Consider the following 14934-nt stretch of genomic DNA (forward strand, 5'->3'; position numbering starts at 1 on the left):
AAAACCCTTTACACATGGACACATTTCGCACACTTCAGTGAGTAGATGTACATCATCAAAAACACATATTCCACAATAAAATACTGTATGATTGAAAATTTTACTTCCTCATATTTTGGTTCTTCTCTGATATTGAGCCCATATTAAGTCATTTGGTTTATGTAAATTTGTCTTTCTGTAGATTACACTTGGAAGATGTTTTTATAAGCAATTTTTGCCTTAGTATTCTGTGCCAGGGATACTGTGGATGCTGAGGTGATATGAGAATAGGATCCTAATGAGGATCATAACGCCCCATGACTAGCTACAAAACAAATTAGTAGGTTAAAGTCTATATCACCAGGAAGAGCATTTAAAGTAGTAATGTGGAAATGAATAGCAGGCACAGAGTGAAACGCTGTGAGCACAGAATTCCCTCTGCAATAAAAATTATAAATTTTGGTCTCAATGGCCAAATGTAGTTTATTTAATAAAACAATCACTATATGTAATATAGTAATAATCAGTTAATAACTATAGGGTAATCATTATATACCATTCATCACTATATTAGGCAAATGGGAATCTCCAAATTGTTTCTGATTCAAGGTTGGGACTAACTTTGAAAATGAAAAAAAAAAAAGGAAAAACTGTTGGGTATCAGAAGGAGCAGAAAGTTCAATAAAGGGAATTATTTAAAATCAATAAAGCAATTGAACTTTAGAAAATTGAAACTCCAGAATATAAATATAGGGATTAAGTTCTTCTTTCATGATCCAATCAAAGAATCACAATTTCTTGCTGTTAGGCATTAAGCCTGAAATCACAGGTACCCATTGAAAAATGGCCCTTTTATGGCTTCCCTCTGAAAAATATATTTATAGCCCCCTTTATGTCCTTGTTCCTCAGGCTATAGATGAAGGGGTTCAGCATGGGTGTGACCACCGCATACATCACTGAGGCCACTGCACTTGCATGGGAACTCTGGGTAGCAGGAGAGCTAAGGTACACTCCTAGGACTGTACAATAAAATAAGGAGACAACCAAGAGGTGAGATGCACAGGTGGAAAATGCTTTGTACTTGCCCGCAGTTGATGAGATTTTACATATGGAGGAAACTATCTTAGAGTAAGAGTAAAGGACCCCGGCCAGGGGAGCACCACCCAGAAGCATACCTGCAAAATATATCACCATGTTATTAGGAAAGGTATCAGAACAGGCAAGTTGGATCATCTGATTAATTTCACAGAAAAAGTGGGGGATTTCCAACTTTGTACAGAAGGACAGCCGCAACACCATTAAGGTTTCTAACAAAGAATGCAGGGCACTCATGACCCAGGACACCAGAACCAGCAGTCCACAGAGCAGGGGGTTCATGATGACTGTGTAGTGTAAGGGGTGACAGATGGCCACAAAGCGGTCATAAGCCATCACAGTCAGGAAGAAGTTGTCCAAACCTATAAAAAGTAAGAAAAAGTAGATCTGTATGATGCAGCTTTCATAAGTTATAACTTTTCTCTGTGTTTGTATATTCACCAGCATCTTGGGGACGGTGGTAGAGGTGATACAGATGTCTACAAAGGACAGGTTGGTGAGGAAGAAGTGCATGGGGGTGTGGAGGTGGGAGTCAGAGCTGACAGCTAGGATGATGAGCTGGTTTCCAAGTATGGTGACCAGGTACATGGACAGGAACAACCCAAAGAGGAAGGGTTGCAATTCTGATTCTTCAGAAAATCCCAGAAGAAGAAATTCTGAAATTCGTGTTTCATTCTGTAGTTCCATGTCGTCGATGTGACTACCAAAATAAGAGAGAAAAAGCATGACACAATCATGCATACTAACCTGGCAGATACATTATTTTTATATTCTGCACTCAAGACTTTAATGTTTATATTTGTATATGGAACATGATAAAAGCACTAAAAACTAGGAACAGAAAGGAACTATCTCAACAGGATGCCATTTATGAAAAACCCACAGCAAACATGGTACTCTTTGCTGGAGATACAGGGAACATTTTTCCTGTATGATCAGGAACAAAGCAAGGATGCCCACTTTCCTGACTTCCACTCACTTTAAAACTAGGAGTTCTAGCCAGAGCAATTAAAGAAAGAAAAAGAAATAAAAGGTATCCAAATTGGAAAGGAAGAAATAAATTTATATCTGCAGATGGTGTGATCTTATATGTAGATAATCCTAATGAAGCCACAAAAACAATAATAGAACTACTAAATTATTTCAGGAAAATAACTGGATAGAAAGCCAACCTTCAAAAATCAGTTGCATTTCTACATACAAATAGTGAACAATCTGAGAAGGAAATAAAATAATTCCATTTATGTGACATTCAAATGAATAAGACTATCACCTCACACCAGTCAGAATGGCTAGTATAAAAAAGACAAGAAATGATTAGTGTTGGTGAGGATGTGGAGAAGAGGGAACACTCATGCACTGTTGGTGGGAATGCAAACTGGTGTAGCCACTGGGAAACAGTACAGAGGTTCCTCAAAAAATTAAAAATAGAAATACCACATGATCAAGTAATTCTGGGTATTTACACAAAGAAGACAAAAACACTAATTTGAAAATATATATGCACCCTTGTTTATTGCAGCATTGTTTACAATAGCCAAGATTCGGAAGTAGCCCAAATTTCCATCAATAGATGAACGAATAAAGAAGAGGTGGTATATAGATTTAGATATAGATATAAATATAAATACATGCATTGGAATATTACTCTGCCATAAAAAAAGAATGAGGTCTTGCCATCTGCAAGAACATGGATGGATCTGGAGGGTACAGTGCTAAGTGAAATAAATCAAACACAGACAAATACCGTATGATCTCACATATATGTGTAATTTAAAATACAACAAACGAACAAACAGACAAATACAGAGAACAAACTGGTAGATGACAGAGGGTAGGTGGGGGTGGTGCTAAGTGAAATAAGTCAGTCAAAGAAAGACAAATAACATATGATTTTACTTATATTTGGAATTTAAGAAACAAAACAAATGAACAAAGAAAAAAGAGGCAAACAAAAAACAGACTCTTAACTATAGAAGACAAACTGCTTGTTACCAGAGGAGAGGTGAGTAGGCAGAGGAGCTAGGTGAAGAGGATTAAGAGTACACTGAGTAGGGGCGCCTGGGTGGCTCAGTCATTAAGCGTCTGCCTTCGGCTCAGGTCATGATCCCAGGGTCCTGGGATTGGGCCCCACATTGAGCTCCCTCCTCAGTGGGAAGCCTGCTTGTCCCTCTCCCACTCCCCCCACTTGTTTTCCCTCTCTTGCTGTCTCTCCCTCTCTCTGTCAAATAAATAAATAAAAATCTTTAAAAAATTGTTTTGCTTTTCTTGTGGTTTAGGATCATTATGAAAAAATTACTGAGACCCCGCAGGCACCATTAACTTCTGTCTGAACTCTTAACAAAAAACTATAAATACTTATCACAAGAAAGCAAGCATAGCTATATTATTAACAGACAAAATAAAGGTTAAGGCACTCTTACCACTCTTATTCAACAAAATACTGCACATCTTAGCTAGCAATCAGGCAAGATAAAAGAAATAAAAGGCATACAAATCAGAAAAAAAGAAAGAAGTAAAATTGTTTATTTATTTACAGATAATAGGACCTAAATTTATTTACAAATAATAGGAACTAAATATAGAAAATCCTGCAGACACAACCATTTTTTAAATTTTTTATTTTATTCATTAAAAAAAAGAAAATTTATTTTTTATCCCATTCCCATTTTAATTTTTTTTATTATGTTCAGTTAGCCACACATGAGCCCAAGTCATGGGTAGAATTATTAAATCACTATATTGTACTGTACTATATTGTTCTCTATGTTGGCTTTATGTCCTGCACCAATAAAACTTCATTAAATTGAAAATTGTACTTGTGGTAGACCTTTTGCAGAGATGGCTCCAATTCACCACTTATCTCTGTATCTGTGTACTCTGCAATGTGACTGTGAAGCTCCTCCTATTGAGAGGTGGAGTCTATTTCTCCAACTTTGAATCTGGACTGAACTTAGTGTTTTATTTGTCTTGACTAATAGTGTATGCTGAAAATGACAATGTGCCTCAAGGGGTCATTGTGTGTTTCTGCTGCTCTCTGTAACCCTGCCTCCACCATGTATACAAGTCCAGACTACCTTGCTATAGGAGGAAAAAACGTGTGGAACAGAGCTCAGCTGTTGTAACCATGGCCAACCTAGACCACTCTAGCATCTGCAAGATTCCAAATGTGAGAACAGAGCCAGGATTAGGGGAACACTTCCAGCTGACCCACAGCTAACCCCAGCCTCATGAGGAGACCAGCAGAGACCAGAAGACTTCCCCATCGTAGACCCCCATGCAATTTAAAAAAAACATTATCTTATATCTTTTACATTTAGCATGGCTGGTTATGCAGCAATAGCTGACGCATTCAACAATCGATGTAAACAGAACTGAGAATATTAAGAATGGGCGCCTGGGTGGCTCAGTTGGTTAAGCGACTGCCTTCAGCTCAGGTCATGATCCTGGAGTCCCGGGATCGAGTCCCACATCGGGCTCCGTGCTCAGCGGGGGGTCTGCTTCTCCCTCTGACCCTCTTCCCGCTCGTGCTCTCTGTCTCTCATTCTCTCTCTCTCAAATAAATAAATAAAATCTTTAAAAAAAGAATATTAAGAATAATCAATTGCTTCTTATTTTTTATATTTTTCTGATATTTGAAAACACTATTCATAATGGCCTGGTTATTCACATTTATTTCAGATAACTGTACTAAAAATTGACCACCATTGAGGGGCGCCTGGGTGGCTCAGTTGGTTAAGCGACTGCCTTCGGCTCAGGTCATGATCCTGGAGTCCCGGGATCGAGTCCCGCATCGGGCTCCCTGCTCGGCAGGGAGTCTGCTTCTCCCTCTGACCCTCCCCCTCTCATGCTCTCTCTCTCTCTCTCATTCTCTCTCTCAAATAAATAAATAAAATCTTTAAAAAAAAAAAAATTAAAAAAAAAAAAAATTGACCACCATTGAGAATCCCATCCAGGTAACTGGTAGAGTTTGGAAAGACCTCTATGTTTTTGCAGGAATAACTTGTGGGACCCTCAGTCACAAGTTTCCATTCCCAGAGCATTACTGGACAGGAATTCCAGCTCTTGTCTGAGTCATCCTTTGATCATAGGATGGAAGCGAGTTTAGAGCATAAAAAATGTAAAGAAATTAATGACAGAGTGAACAGACCAATTGTTCACTCGCTCACACTACGTTTATGACATTTTTAAAGGGGGAGAGTTTAGGGCAGTGGAAGGAGTAATATTTGTAGGCAGCACTGGAAATTTTCAAAGAGAAACAGTAAATCATCCAATTAAATAATACAAAATCTGCCACTAAATTCTTCACTCCAATTAATAAAACCCTTTAAATGACACCACATATCCCACACTTCAATGAGTAGATGCTCATGATCAAAAACACATTATCCGCAATAAAATATGGTGTGATAGGAAATTTTACTTCATCATATTTCAGGTCTTCTCTGATACCAAGCCCATATTAAGGAAATTGAAGCAGTCATCAAAAATCTCCCAACAAACAAAAGCCCAGGGCCAGATGGCTTCCCAGGAGAATTCTACAAAACATTTAAAGTAGAAATAATACCTATTCTTCTGAAACTGTTCCAAAAAGTAGATATGGAAGGAAATCTTTGAAACTTGTTTTATGAGGCCACCATTACCTTGATCCCCAAACCAGACAAAGACCCCATCAAAAAGGAGAATTACAGACCAATATCCTTGATGAACATGGATGTAAAAATTCTCACCAAAATACTAGCCAGTAGGATCCAACAGTACATTAAAAGGATTATTCACCACGACCAAGTGGGATTTATCCTTGGGCTGCAAGGTTGGTTCAACATCTGCAAATCAATCAATGTGATACAATACATTAATAAAAGAAAGAGCAAGAATCATATGATCCTCTCAATAGAGGCAGAAAAAGCATTTGACAAAGTACAGCATCCTTTCTTGATCAAAATACTTCAGAGTATAGGGATAGAGGGTACGTACCTCAATATCATAAAAGCCATCTATGAAAAACCTACAGCGAATATCATTCTCAATGGGGAAAAACTGAGAGCTTTCCCCCTAAGGTCAGGAACATGGCAGGGATGTCCACTATCACCACAGCTATTCAACATAGTATTAGAGGTCCTAGCCACAGCAATCAGACAACAAAAAGAAATCAAAGGCATCCGAATCAGCAAAGAAGAAGTCAAACTCTCACTGTTTGCAGATGATATGATACTTTATGTGGAAAATCCAAAAGACTGTACCCCAAAACTGCTAGAACTCATACAGGAATTCAGTCAAGTGGCAGGATATAAAATCAATGCACAGAAATCAGCTGCATTTCTATACACCAACAACAAGATAGAAGAAAGAGAAATTAAGGAGTCAATCCCACTTACAATTGCACCCAAACCATAAGATACCTAGGAATAAATCTAACCAAAGAGGTAAAGAATCTGTACTCAGAAAACTATAAAATACTCATGAAAGAAATTGAGGAAGACACAAAGAAATGGAAAAACGTTCCATGCTCATGGATTGGAAGAACAAATATTGTGAAGATGTCAATGCTACCTAGAGCAATCTACACATTCAATGTAATCCCTATCAAAATACCATCCACTTTTTTCAAAGAAATGGAACAAATAATCGTAAAATTTGTATGGAACCAGAAAATACCCCAACTAGCCAGAGGAAGGTTGAAAAAGAAAAGCAAAGCTAGTGGCATCACAATTCCGGACTTCCAGCTCTATTACAAAGCTGTCATCATCAAGACAGTATGATACTGGCACAAAAACAGACACATAGATCAATGGAACAGAATAGAGAGCCCAGAAATGGACCCTCAACTCTATGGTCAACTAATCTTTGACAAAGCAGGAAAGAATGTCCAATGGAAAAAAGACAGTCTCTTCAACAAATGGTGTTGGGAAAATTGGACAGCCACATGCAGAAGAATGAAACTGGACCATTTCCTTACACCACACACAAAAATAGACTCCAAATGGTTGAAAGACCTCAATGTGAGACAGGAGTCCATCAAAATCCTAAAGGAGAACATAGACAGCAACCTCTTCGACCTCAGCCGCAGCAACTTCTTCCTAGAAAGATCGCCAAAGGCAAGGGAAGCAAGGGCAAAAATGAACTATTGGGACTTTGTCAAGATAAAAAGCTTTTGCACAGCAAAAGAAACAGTCAACAAAACCCAAAGACCACCGACAGAATGGGAGAAGATATTTGCAAATGACATATCAGATAAAGAGCTAGTATCCAAAATCTATAAAGAACTTATCAAACTCAACACCCAAAGAACAAATGATCCAATCAAGAAATGGGCAGAAAACATGAACAGACATTTTTCTAAAGAAGACATCCAAATGGCCAACAGACACCTAAAAAAGTGCTCAACATCGCTCGGCATCAGGGAAATCCAAATCAAAACCTCAATGAGATACCACCTCACACCAGTCAGAATGGCTAAAATTAACAAGTCAGGAAATGACAGATGTTGGCAAGGATGTGGAGCAAGGGGAACCCTCCTACACTGTTGGTGGGAATGCAAGCTGGTGCAGCCACTCTGGAAAACAGCATGGAGGTTCCTCAAAAAGTTGAAAATAGAGCTAGCATATGACCCAGCAATTGCACTACTGGGTATTTACCCGAAAGATACAAATGTAGGGATCCGAAGGGGTACATGCACCCCGCTGTGTATAGCAGCAATGTCCACAATAGCCAAACTATGGAAAGAGCCAAGATGTCCTTTGACAGATGAATGGATAAAGAAGATGTGGTATATATTTACAATGGAATATTATGCAGCCATCAAAAGGAATGAAATCTTGCCATTTGCAATGACACGTGGATAGAACTGGAGGGTATTATGCTGAGCGAAATAAGTCAATCAGAGAAAGAAATGTATCATATGACCTCACTGATATGAGGAATTCTTAATCTCAGGAAACAAACTGAGGGTTGCTGGAGTGGTGGGGGGTGGGAGGGATGGGGTGGCTGGGTGATAGACATTGGGGAGGGTATGTGCTATGGTGAGCGCTCTGAATTGTGTAAGACTGTTGAATCACAGACCTGTACCTCTGAAACAAATAATACATTATATGCTAAAAAAAAAAAAGAAGAAGAAGAAGATAGCAGGAAGGGAAAAATGAAGGGGTGGAAATCGGAGCGGGAGTCAAACCATGAGAGACTATGGACTCTGAGAAACAAACTGAGGGTTCCAGAGGGGAGGGGGGGAAGGGAGATGGGTTAGCCTGGTGAATGGTATTGAAGAGGGCACATACTGCAGGGAGCACTGGGTGTTATATGCAAACAATGAATCATGGAACACTACATCAAAAACTAATAATGTAATGTATGGTGATTAACATAATAAAAAAAAGAATTTTTAAAAAATTTTATGCAAACATGATATCTTTTTTTTTTTTTTTTCTGTGTTCTGGGTTTTTTTTTTTTTTTTTGGTGAAGAAGACCTACAACCAACTGCACCTTACTCTATCACAGGGCCACAGCCTTGCTACTCAAAGAGTGGTCCATAGACCATGAGCTGCAGCATCAATATCACTCAGGCACTTGTTAGAAATGCTGGACTCATATAATAAAAAGATAAATAAATTAATTAAGTTTTTTAAAAAAGAAATGCTGATCTCCTTGGCCCACCAGCACCTACTGAAGAAGAATCTGCATTTAAACTACAATCCTACGTGATTTACAGGCACTGTGAAGTTGGAGAAGTGTTGGTCTAGATTACATTTTCTCACATTCTAATTTGACCTTTGAGGCAAGGTCATTATTTGTGTTGGGAGCGGTCCTGCTCATTGGAGGTGTTTAGCAGCATACTTTAGACATTGCCAGATATGCCCAGGGGAAAATACCACCTCTGGTTGGAATCATTGGCACAGAGTTTGAAAAGTGGGAGCATCCTGACAGAATGCAATCAGTACCCATCCTTTTCTGCAATGATAACTTTGAGAAGCTCATTAAATTCTTCAAACCCCATGCCTCCATGGGGAATGGAGTTCACACTAGTGCTTCCTCACTGAATGGACTTCTAAAATTAGGCAATTCCTATAAGATGTTAAACTCAGATTATAGTGCAGAAAAAGATCTAAATATATTTAGATATATTTAGATATTTAGATCTAAATATATTTAGAGATATATTTAGATATATCTCTTACAATTAGCAAATATTTTATACTCACATTATAAGTCCTAGCTATGAACTTGTGATAGAAGTGTGAAATTCCTAATTGTTTTGGCAAAACTGTCATGAAGACAAGGAGTGTAGTGCCCAGAGATTTATATTAAAGGAACAAACATCATCTTTTTTGAAAAAGGGAAAAGTAACTTTCTAGAGATATCAGGGGTATCATCCACCATAAGTCAATGTTTTGAAGGACCTAAGGGACCTAGTCAGGACCAATTCCTCAGTCTTAAACAGGAGAAAACATTCACTCAAGAGTTGGATAAGGTGCTGGGGTTTAGATCTCTGAAAGGAGAAGAAGTCATAGAAAAAGAATAAGAAAAACTGACTTCACTTGGCTTATCACCTGGTTTCCTAGGAACAGAAATTCAACAGGAAAAATTTCCTTTCTGTCCACACTAGTGTCCCACAGGGAAATCATATGCCTAAAGGTGGGAGGAACAAGAGGGAAATGTGCCTAATGAGCGGACCAAAGCAGCTGTAAATACCTTCTCTGCTGCAGTCCCACAGTGCAGGCAACCTTGGGCTGGACAAGACCTGGTCATTTCTTGTGCAGTCCTAAGTCTGGATGGGCCACTGAAGTTTGACCCTTTCCTGCTCTCTGGGGACAGAGCTTCATCCTCCATCATCTACCAATCAGACAGGTATTTTGATTTCCAAGTAGTGACCTTCCTCTCTGAGACCGCATCTAGATGAGTTTTACCACCCAGTAGGAACTGCAGCAGAAGGTCAAGAGAATGAAAGTCAAGAGGTTTTAGCTGAGGTCACTTGAGGGCCAATCCAGCCTAGCCCAGAGCTGAGAGTTTGCTGTGGCTATTTGCTGGCTTGATTAAGAAATTTATTATTGATTCATTTATGTATTTATGATGCTAAATATAGAAGTGAATATTGTACTCAGAAATGCAAGGTTCAGTGTTAACAAATAATCATAATAATGGAAACCCAAGTAAACGGGACATGGGAAGAATAAAATAGAACATGAGACCTAGGATCTTTGCAATTAACCAGAGTAGAAAAGTCAAGTATTAGCTGTGGAGGGATATACAGTGAAGTGAGGACATGTCTTTTCATGTTTAGGATGGGATATATTGACTACATTTCCATACTGAGGAGAAAATCCAGATGAAAAAATTCTTCCAGGTAAACCCTTGCAAGAGCAGTATGTGAGAAACAACAAATGTTGGAGAGGTTGTGGAGAAAGGGGAACCCTCTCACACTGTTGGTGGGAATGCAAGTTGGTACAGCCACTTTGGAAAACAGTGTGGAGGTGTCTCAGAAAATTAAAAATAGAGCTACCCTATGACCCAGCAATTGCACTACTGGGTATTTACTCCAAAGACACAGATGTAGTGAAAAGAAAGGCCATATGCACCCCAATATTCATAGCAGCAATGTCCACAATAGCCAAACTGTGGAAAGAGCCAAGATGCCCTTCAACAGATGAATGGATAAAGAAGATGGGGTTCATATATACAATGGAATATTACTCAGCCATCAGAAAGGATGAATACCCAACTTCTACATCAACATGGATGGGACTGGAGGAGATTATGCTAAGTGAAATAAGTCAAGCAGAGAAAGTCAATTATCACATGGTTTTACTTATTTGTGGAACATAAGGAATAGCATGGAGGACATAAGGAGAAGGAACGGAAAAATGAAGGTGGGAAAATCAGAGGGGGAGATGAACTATGAGAGACTATGGACTCCGAGAAACAAACAGGGTTTGGGGGGAGGGGAGGGGGTATGGGTTAGCCTGGTGATGGGTATTAAGGAGGGCATGTACTGCATGGAGAACTGGGTGTTATATGAAAATAATGAATCCTGGATCACTACATCAAAAACTAATGATGTATTGTATGGTGACTAACATAACATAACAAAATTAAATTAAAAAAAAAAGAAACACACAAAAAAAGAGCAGTATGTGAAACATACATAGCAAAGCATCTCCTCTCTCGAGTATTCAAATGAAATTTTTTACATGTATTACGTGAAAAAAGGTATGCTGATGAGCTTCCTTTACAATTACCTCATTACCTGTGAGCCTGAATATGTCCTGACTTAGCTAGCCACCCACTTTCTCTGTTGAAAATCATCTGTGGAGTCCTTGGTGTTTGCACAGTGGGATCAGAGAGGTTTTATTCCTGTTTTTATTGCATTCTTTCAAGCAAAGATTTGCTGTTTATTTCACCAATTTAGTTATTTGCCATTTTGCTTTTTTATGTATGTGTAGATGTATTTGTGCAGAATATGTGAGTGTATAAATTTTGTGTGGTAAAGTTTCTGAGTTAGTCATATTCCTACTACTGTTTTTCTAGGGTTTTTTTTTCTGAAAGAATTGACCTGTCATATTAATATTATTCACTTGTGAATACCTCTTTTCCAAACACTGAAAGTGAATGTCCCTCTGCATACTTATTGCTCGCAAATCACCTTTATACATATATTTCAACTAGTGTTCACATCTTTGTGTTCCTCATTGTTCATTTTGGCCTTTTATTATTGGATCTCTTTCTAAAATAGAAATGCCATCACTTGAAAGGGATTCTATTTTATGTTTGACCAAGAATCACCTTTACCTTCCATAAACATACTTGTCCCATATCTCTTTGTGTGACATGAAACTAAAACTTTAGACACCAGTTTCTCTCCACATTAAAACACTTTTTCATACTCTTTTATTCCCGAGTCCTTGGCAATCTCATATAGATTTGGACCCATGTTAAGTTCATTTAATTATTACTCTTTTAAATCTATTCGTTCAAACGTTGGTTTTGGGACTTCCTTCAATTTCATTTCAAACAGTTGTTTTGAGCCATTCTGCTTCACCTAAGTGCAGTTTCACTGTTCTTTCTTTCAAAAGTTTCCTTTCTTTTAAAACTGTTCTGTGTTATACACAATTACCCATTCACACACTTTTAATTTGAATGTATAAAAAGACAGCAATGTGTATCATAAGTACACTTTATGTCTGGCACAATCTTTTTCTAGCTTTTTCTTCCCCAGCCTTCTGACTCATCAATACTTTATACTCATCCCGCTAGTCAACCAGTGTAATGCTGATTCAGTATTTCAACACCTGCATGACATTTCATGGTGTGGCTGTGCTATTTACACTCTTCATATTTTTTCCCATTAAATTACTATTATATCAATGCTACTAAATATTTTTATTTTTTTATTATTATGTTCAATTAGCCAACATATACTACATCATTAGTTTTTGATGTAGTGTTCAATGATTCATTAGTTGCATATAACACCCAGTGCTCATCACAACATATGCCCACCTTAATGCCTATCATCTTGTTACCCCATCCCCCCATGCCCCTCCCTTTTGTAATCCTGTTTCTTTCCCAGAGTCCAGAGTCTCTCATGGTTTGTCTCTCTCTCTGATTTCTTCCCATTCAGTTTTCCCTCCCTTCCCCTATGGTCTTCTGCACTATTCCTTATGTTCCACATATGAGTGAAACTACATGATAATTGTCTTTCTCTGCTTGACTTTTTTCACTTAGCATAATCCTCTCCAGTTCCATCCTTGTCGCTGCAAATGGTAGGTATTCATCCTTTCTGATGGCTGAGTAATATTCCATTGTATGTATGAACCACATCTTCTTTATTCATTAATCTGTTGAAGGGTATCTTGGCTCCTTCCACAGTTTGGCTATTGTCGACATTGTTGCAATGAACATTGGGGTGCATGTACCAAATATTTTAAAACACTTAATACTATGTTTCTCAAACAAAGCAGATTTTGTTCCCTAGGAGACACTGAGTAATGTTTGAAGACATGTTGGGCTGTCACACTGGGGAGGGGTCCTGGAGCCCAGGGACACTCTAAATACCATATAATGCACAGGACACACCCTGCAACAGAAAAGGCTCTGGCTCCGAATGTCTATAGTGCAGAGACTGAGAAACCCTAGGTTAAAGAATATCTGTATTTTTAAAAATATTTTTAAAGTAATCTCTACACCCAACATGGGATTTGAACTTACAACCCCAAGCTCAAGAGTACCATGCTATATAGACTGAGCCAGCTGGGCGCCCCAAAGAACATCTGTATTTTCAATATTTGTACCTGTCTTCAGATTCTCCCCAAGACATATAACACTTCACAATTCCGACAGCAAAATTCGAAAGTACCCCTTTGCTAATTGTTCAAAAATTCCAGCCCAATCAGTGTGACAGCCCTTTGAGTGTTTTCTCAGGGTGATGGGTGTGAAAGAGATTTCTTGTTGAGTTTTTAAACTATTAGTGAGCTCAAGCGAAGATTCCTATATTTGATCAACAAGTTCATTTGTCTATTACTATTATTACGTGTCCACATATGATATGCCTATTTATCTGTAATTATCAGCATTTCAAATAATTGTTGTAAATCAGTTTCTCTGTTGACTTTTAGTTAGATATTTTTGGTCATAATATAGTTTTAAATTTTATTAAATATACCTATCTTCTTAGTTCTGAGGTTTTTTGCCTTAAAAATAGTGGTTTGCTCTCCTGTGGTTTTAATATGTAATTTTCCAGATGTACATCTAAAACTGAATGGCCACTCCTAAACTGAAGTTTACACCTTTTGATTTTTTGTGAAATGTGTGAGATATGGAACCACTGAAATTCCTTTCATGTAGAAAGCTATTTGTGCCAACTTCCATTCAACAATCCAATCTTTGCCAACTAAATTGAAATGCAGCTTTGTCACGTAAATGCCCATATATAATAAGACCTAATTCCTGATTCATTCAACACATACTAAAAGAGCATCTGCTATGTGCCAGAAATTTCTAAGAATTTTATGTTGTACCCTTCTATTTCAAGGTCTTGGGGAATTTTATTATTTGTCCATGTTGATTTTGTGGAGTTCCTCCTCCTGTAGATCCTGTTTCAGTTAGTCCTCAAAACTCCCTTCAATGTTGTTGAAAAAGGTTGTGCTGAAACTGCTCTCTTTACACTGGTTTTATCTCCTCTGTCATTCTCTGTGTTTCATAATATCTCATTTTCTTGAATTTGTTTCTATATAAGTGCATATACATCCACACCCTTAAAGAAAAAGATGAACAGCACAGGTGAAGTTCTTGCTCCTTTGGTCCTATGTCAGAGTGACAGACAAGAGCACAGTGAGATAATGTGAGTCTGAGATAATATCCTCAGATGAGTCACATGAAGAGTACTCAGAGTAAGAGGATAGATTGCCACGGGGTGTGTAGGATTTTACAGAGTCTGGGGAGGCCTTTGCATGTTGGACAAAGAACAGAACTGTGAGTAGTTGTTCTCATCAGACTTGTCAAGAAAGTGACTAAAACCCACAGGCTAAGAATGACAAACATAAGAAAAGTGATAAAGGGCCTCGCCTCATCCTATATTGGACCAAATAAAAACCAATTAGTCAAATAAATATGGAAAAGGCACAGGAAAAACAAGTCTTCTGCTATCAGCTATCTGGTAAAAAAACACCAAATTTATTCTTTTTACTCATTTTTCTCTTGTGATGTTCAATCTCTAAGTGTTTCACATCATAAAGAAGTCATTACTTTGTCTTTTGAACAATTTATTTTTGCTCTTTTATTATTTTTGGTGGGTATAAATGGGATAAATCCAGGATTAGATGCCACCAGCACGAAGGAAGCTTTCCTTCCTCACAGTCTCTTAGGACAACT

At 38.1% G+C, this 14934-nt stretch overlaps 1 protein-coding gene across 1 annotated transcript; it reads right to left on the minus strand.

The window, feature by feature from the left end:
• Positions 1-831: 831 nt before the first annotated feature.
• Positions 832-1764, minus strand: LOC116636985 (olfactory receptor-like protein OLF4). Its single transcript, XM_032412163.1, has one exon. The coding sequence runs from the start codon at positions 1759-1761 to the stop codon at positions 832-834; it is 930 nt and encodes a 309-aa protein (XP_032268054.1). The 5' UTR covers positions 1762-1764.
• Between the last annotated feature and the right edge of the window lie 13170 nt (positions 1765-14934).

Source organism: Phoca vitulina, unplaced genomic scaffold (genome assembly GCF_004348235.1).
Source record: "Phoca vitulina isolate PV1807 unplaced genomic scaffold, GSC_HSeal_1.0 scaffold13, whole genome shotgun sequence".
Lineage (NCBI taxonomy): Eukaryota > Metazoa > Chordata > Mammalia > Carnivora > Phocidae > Phoca > Phoca vitulina.

Coding starts and splice junctions, on each gene's coding strand:
- LOC116636985 (XM_032412163.1), bottom strand. CDS start 1,761: ATGGAACTACAGAATGAAACACGAATTTCAGAATTTCTTCTTCTGGGA.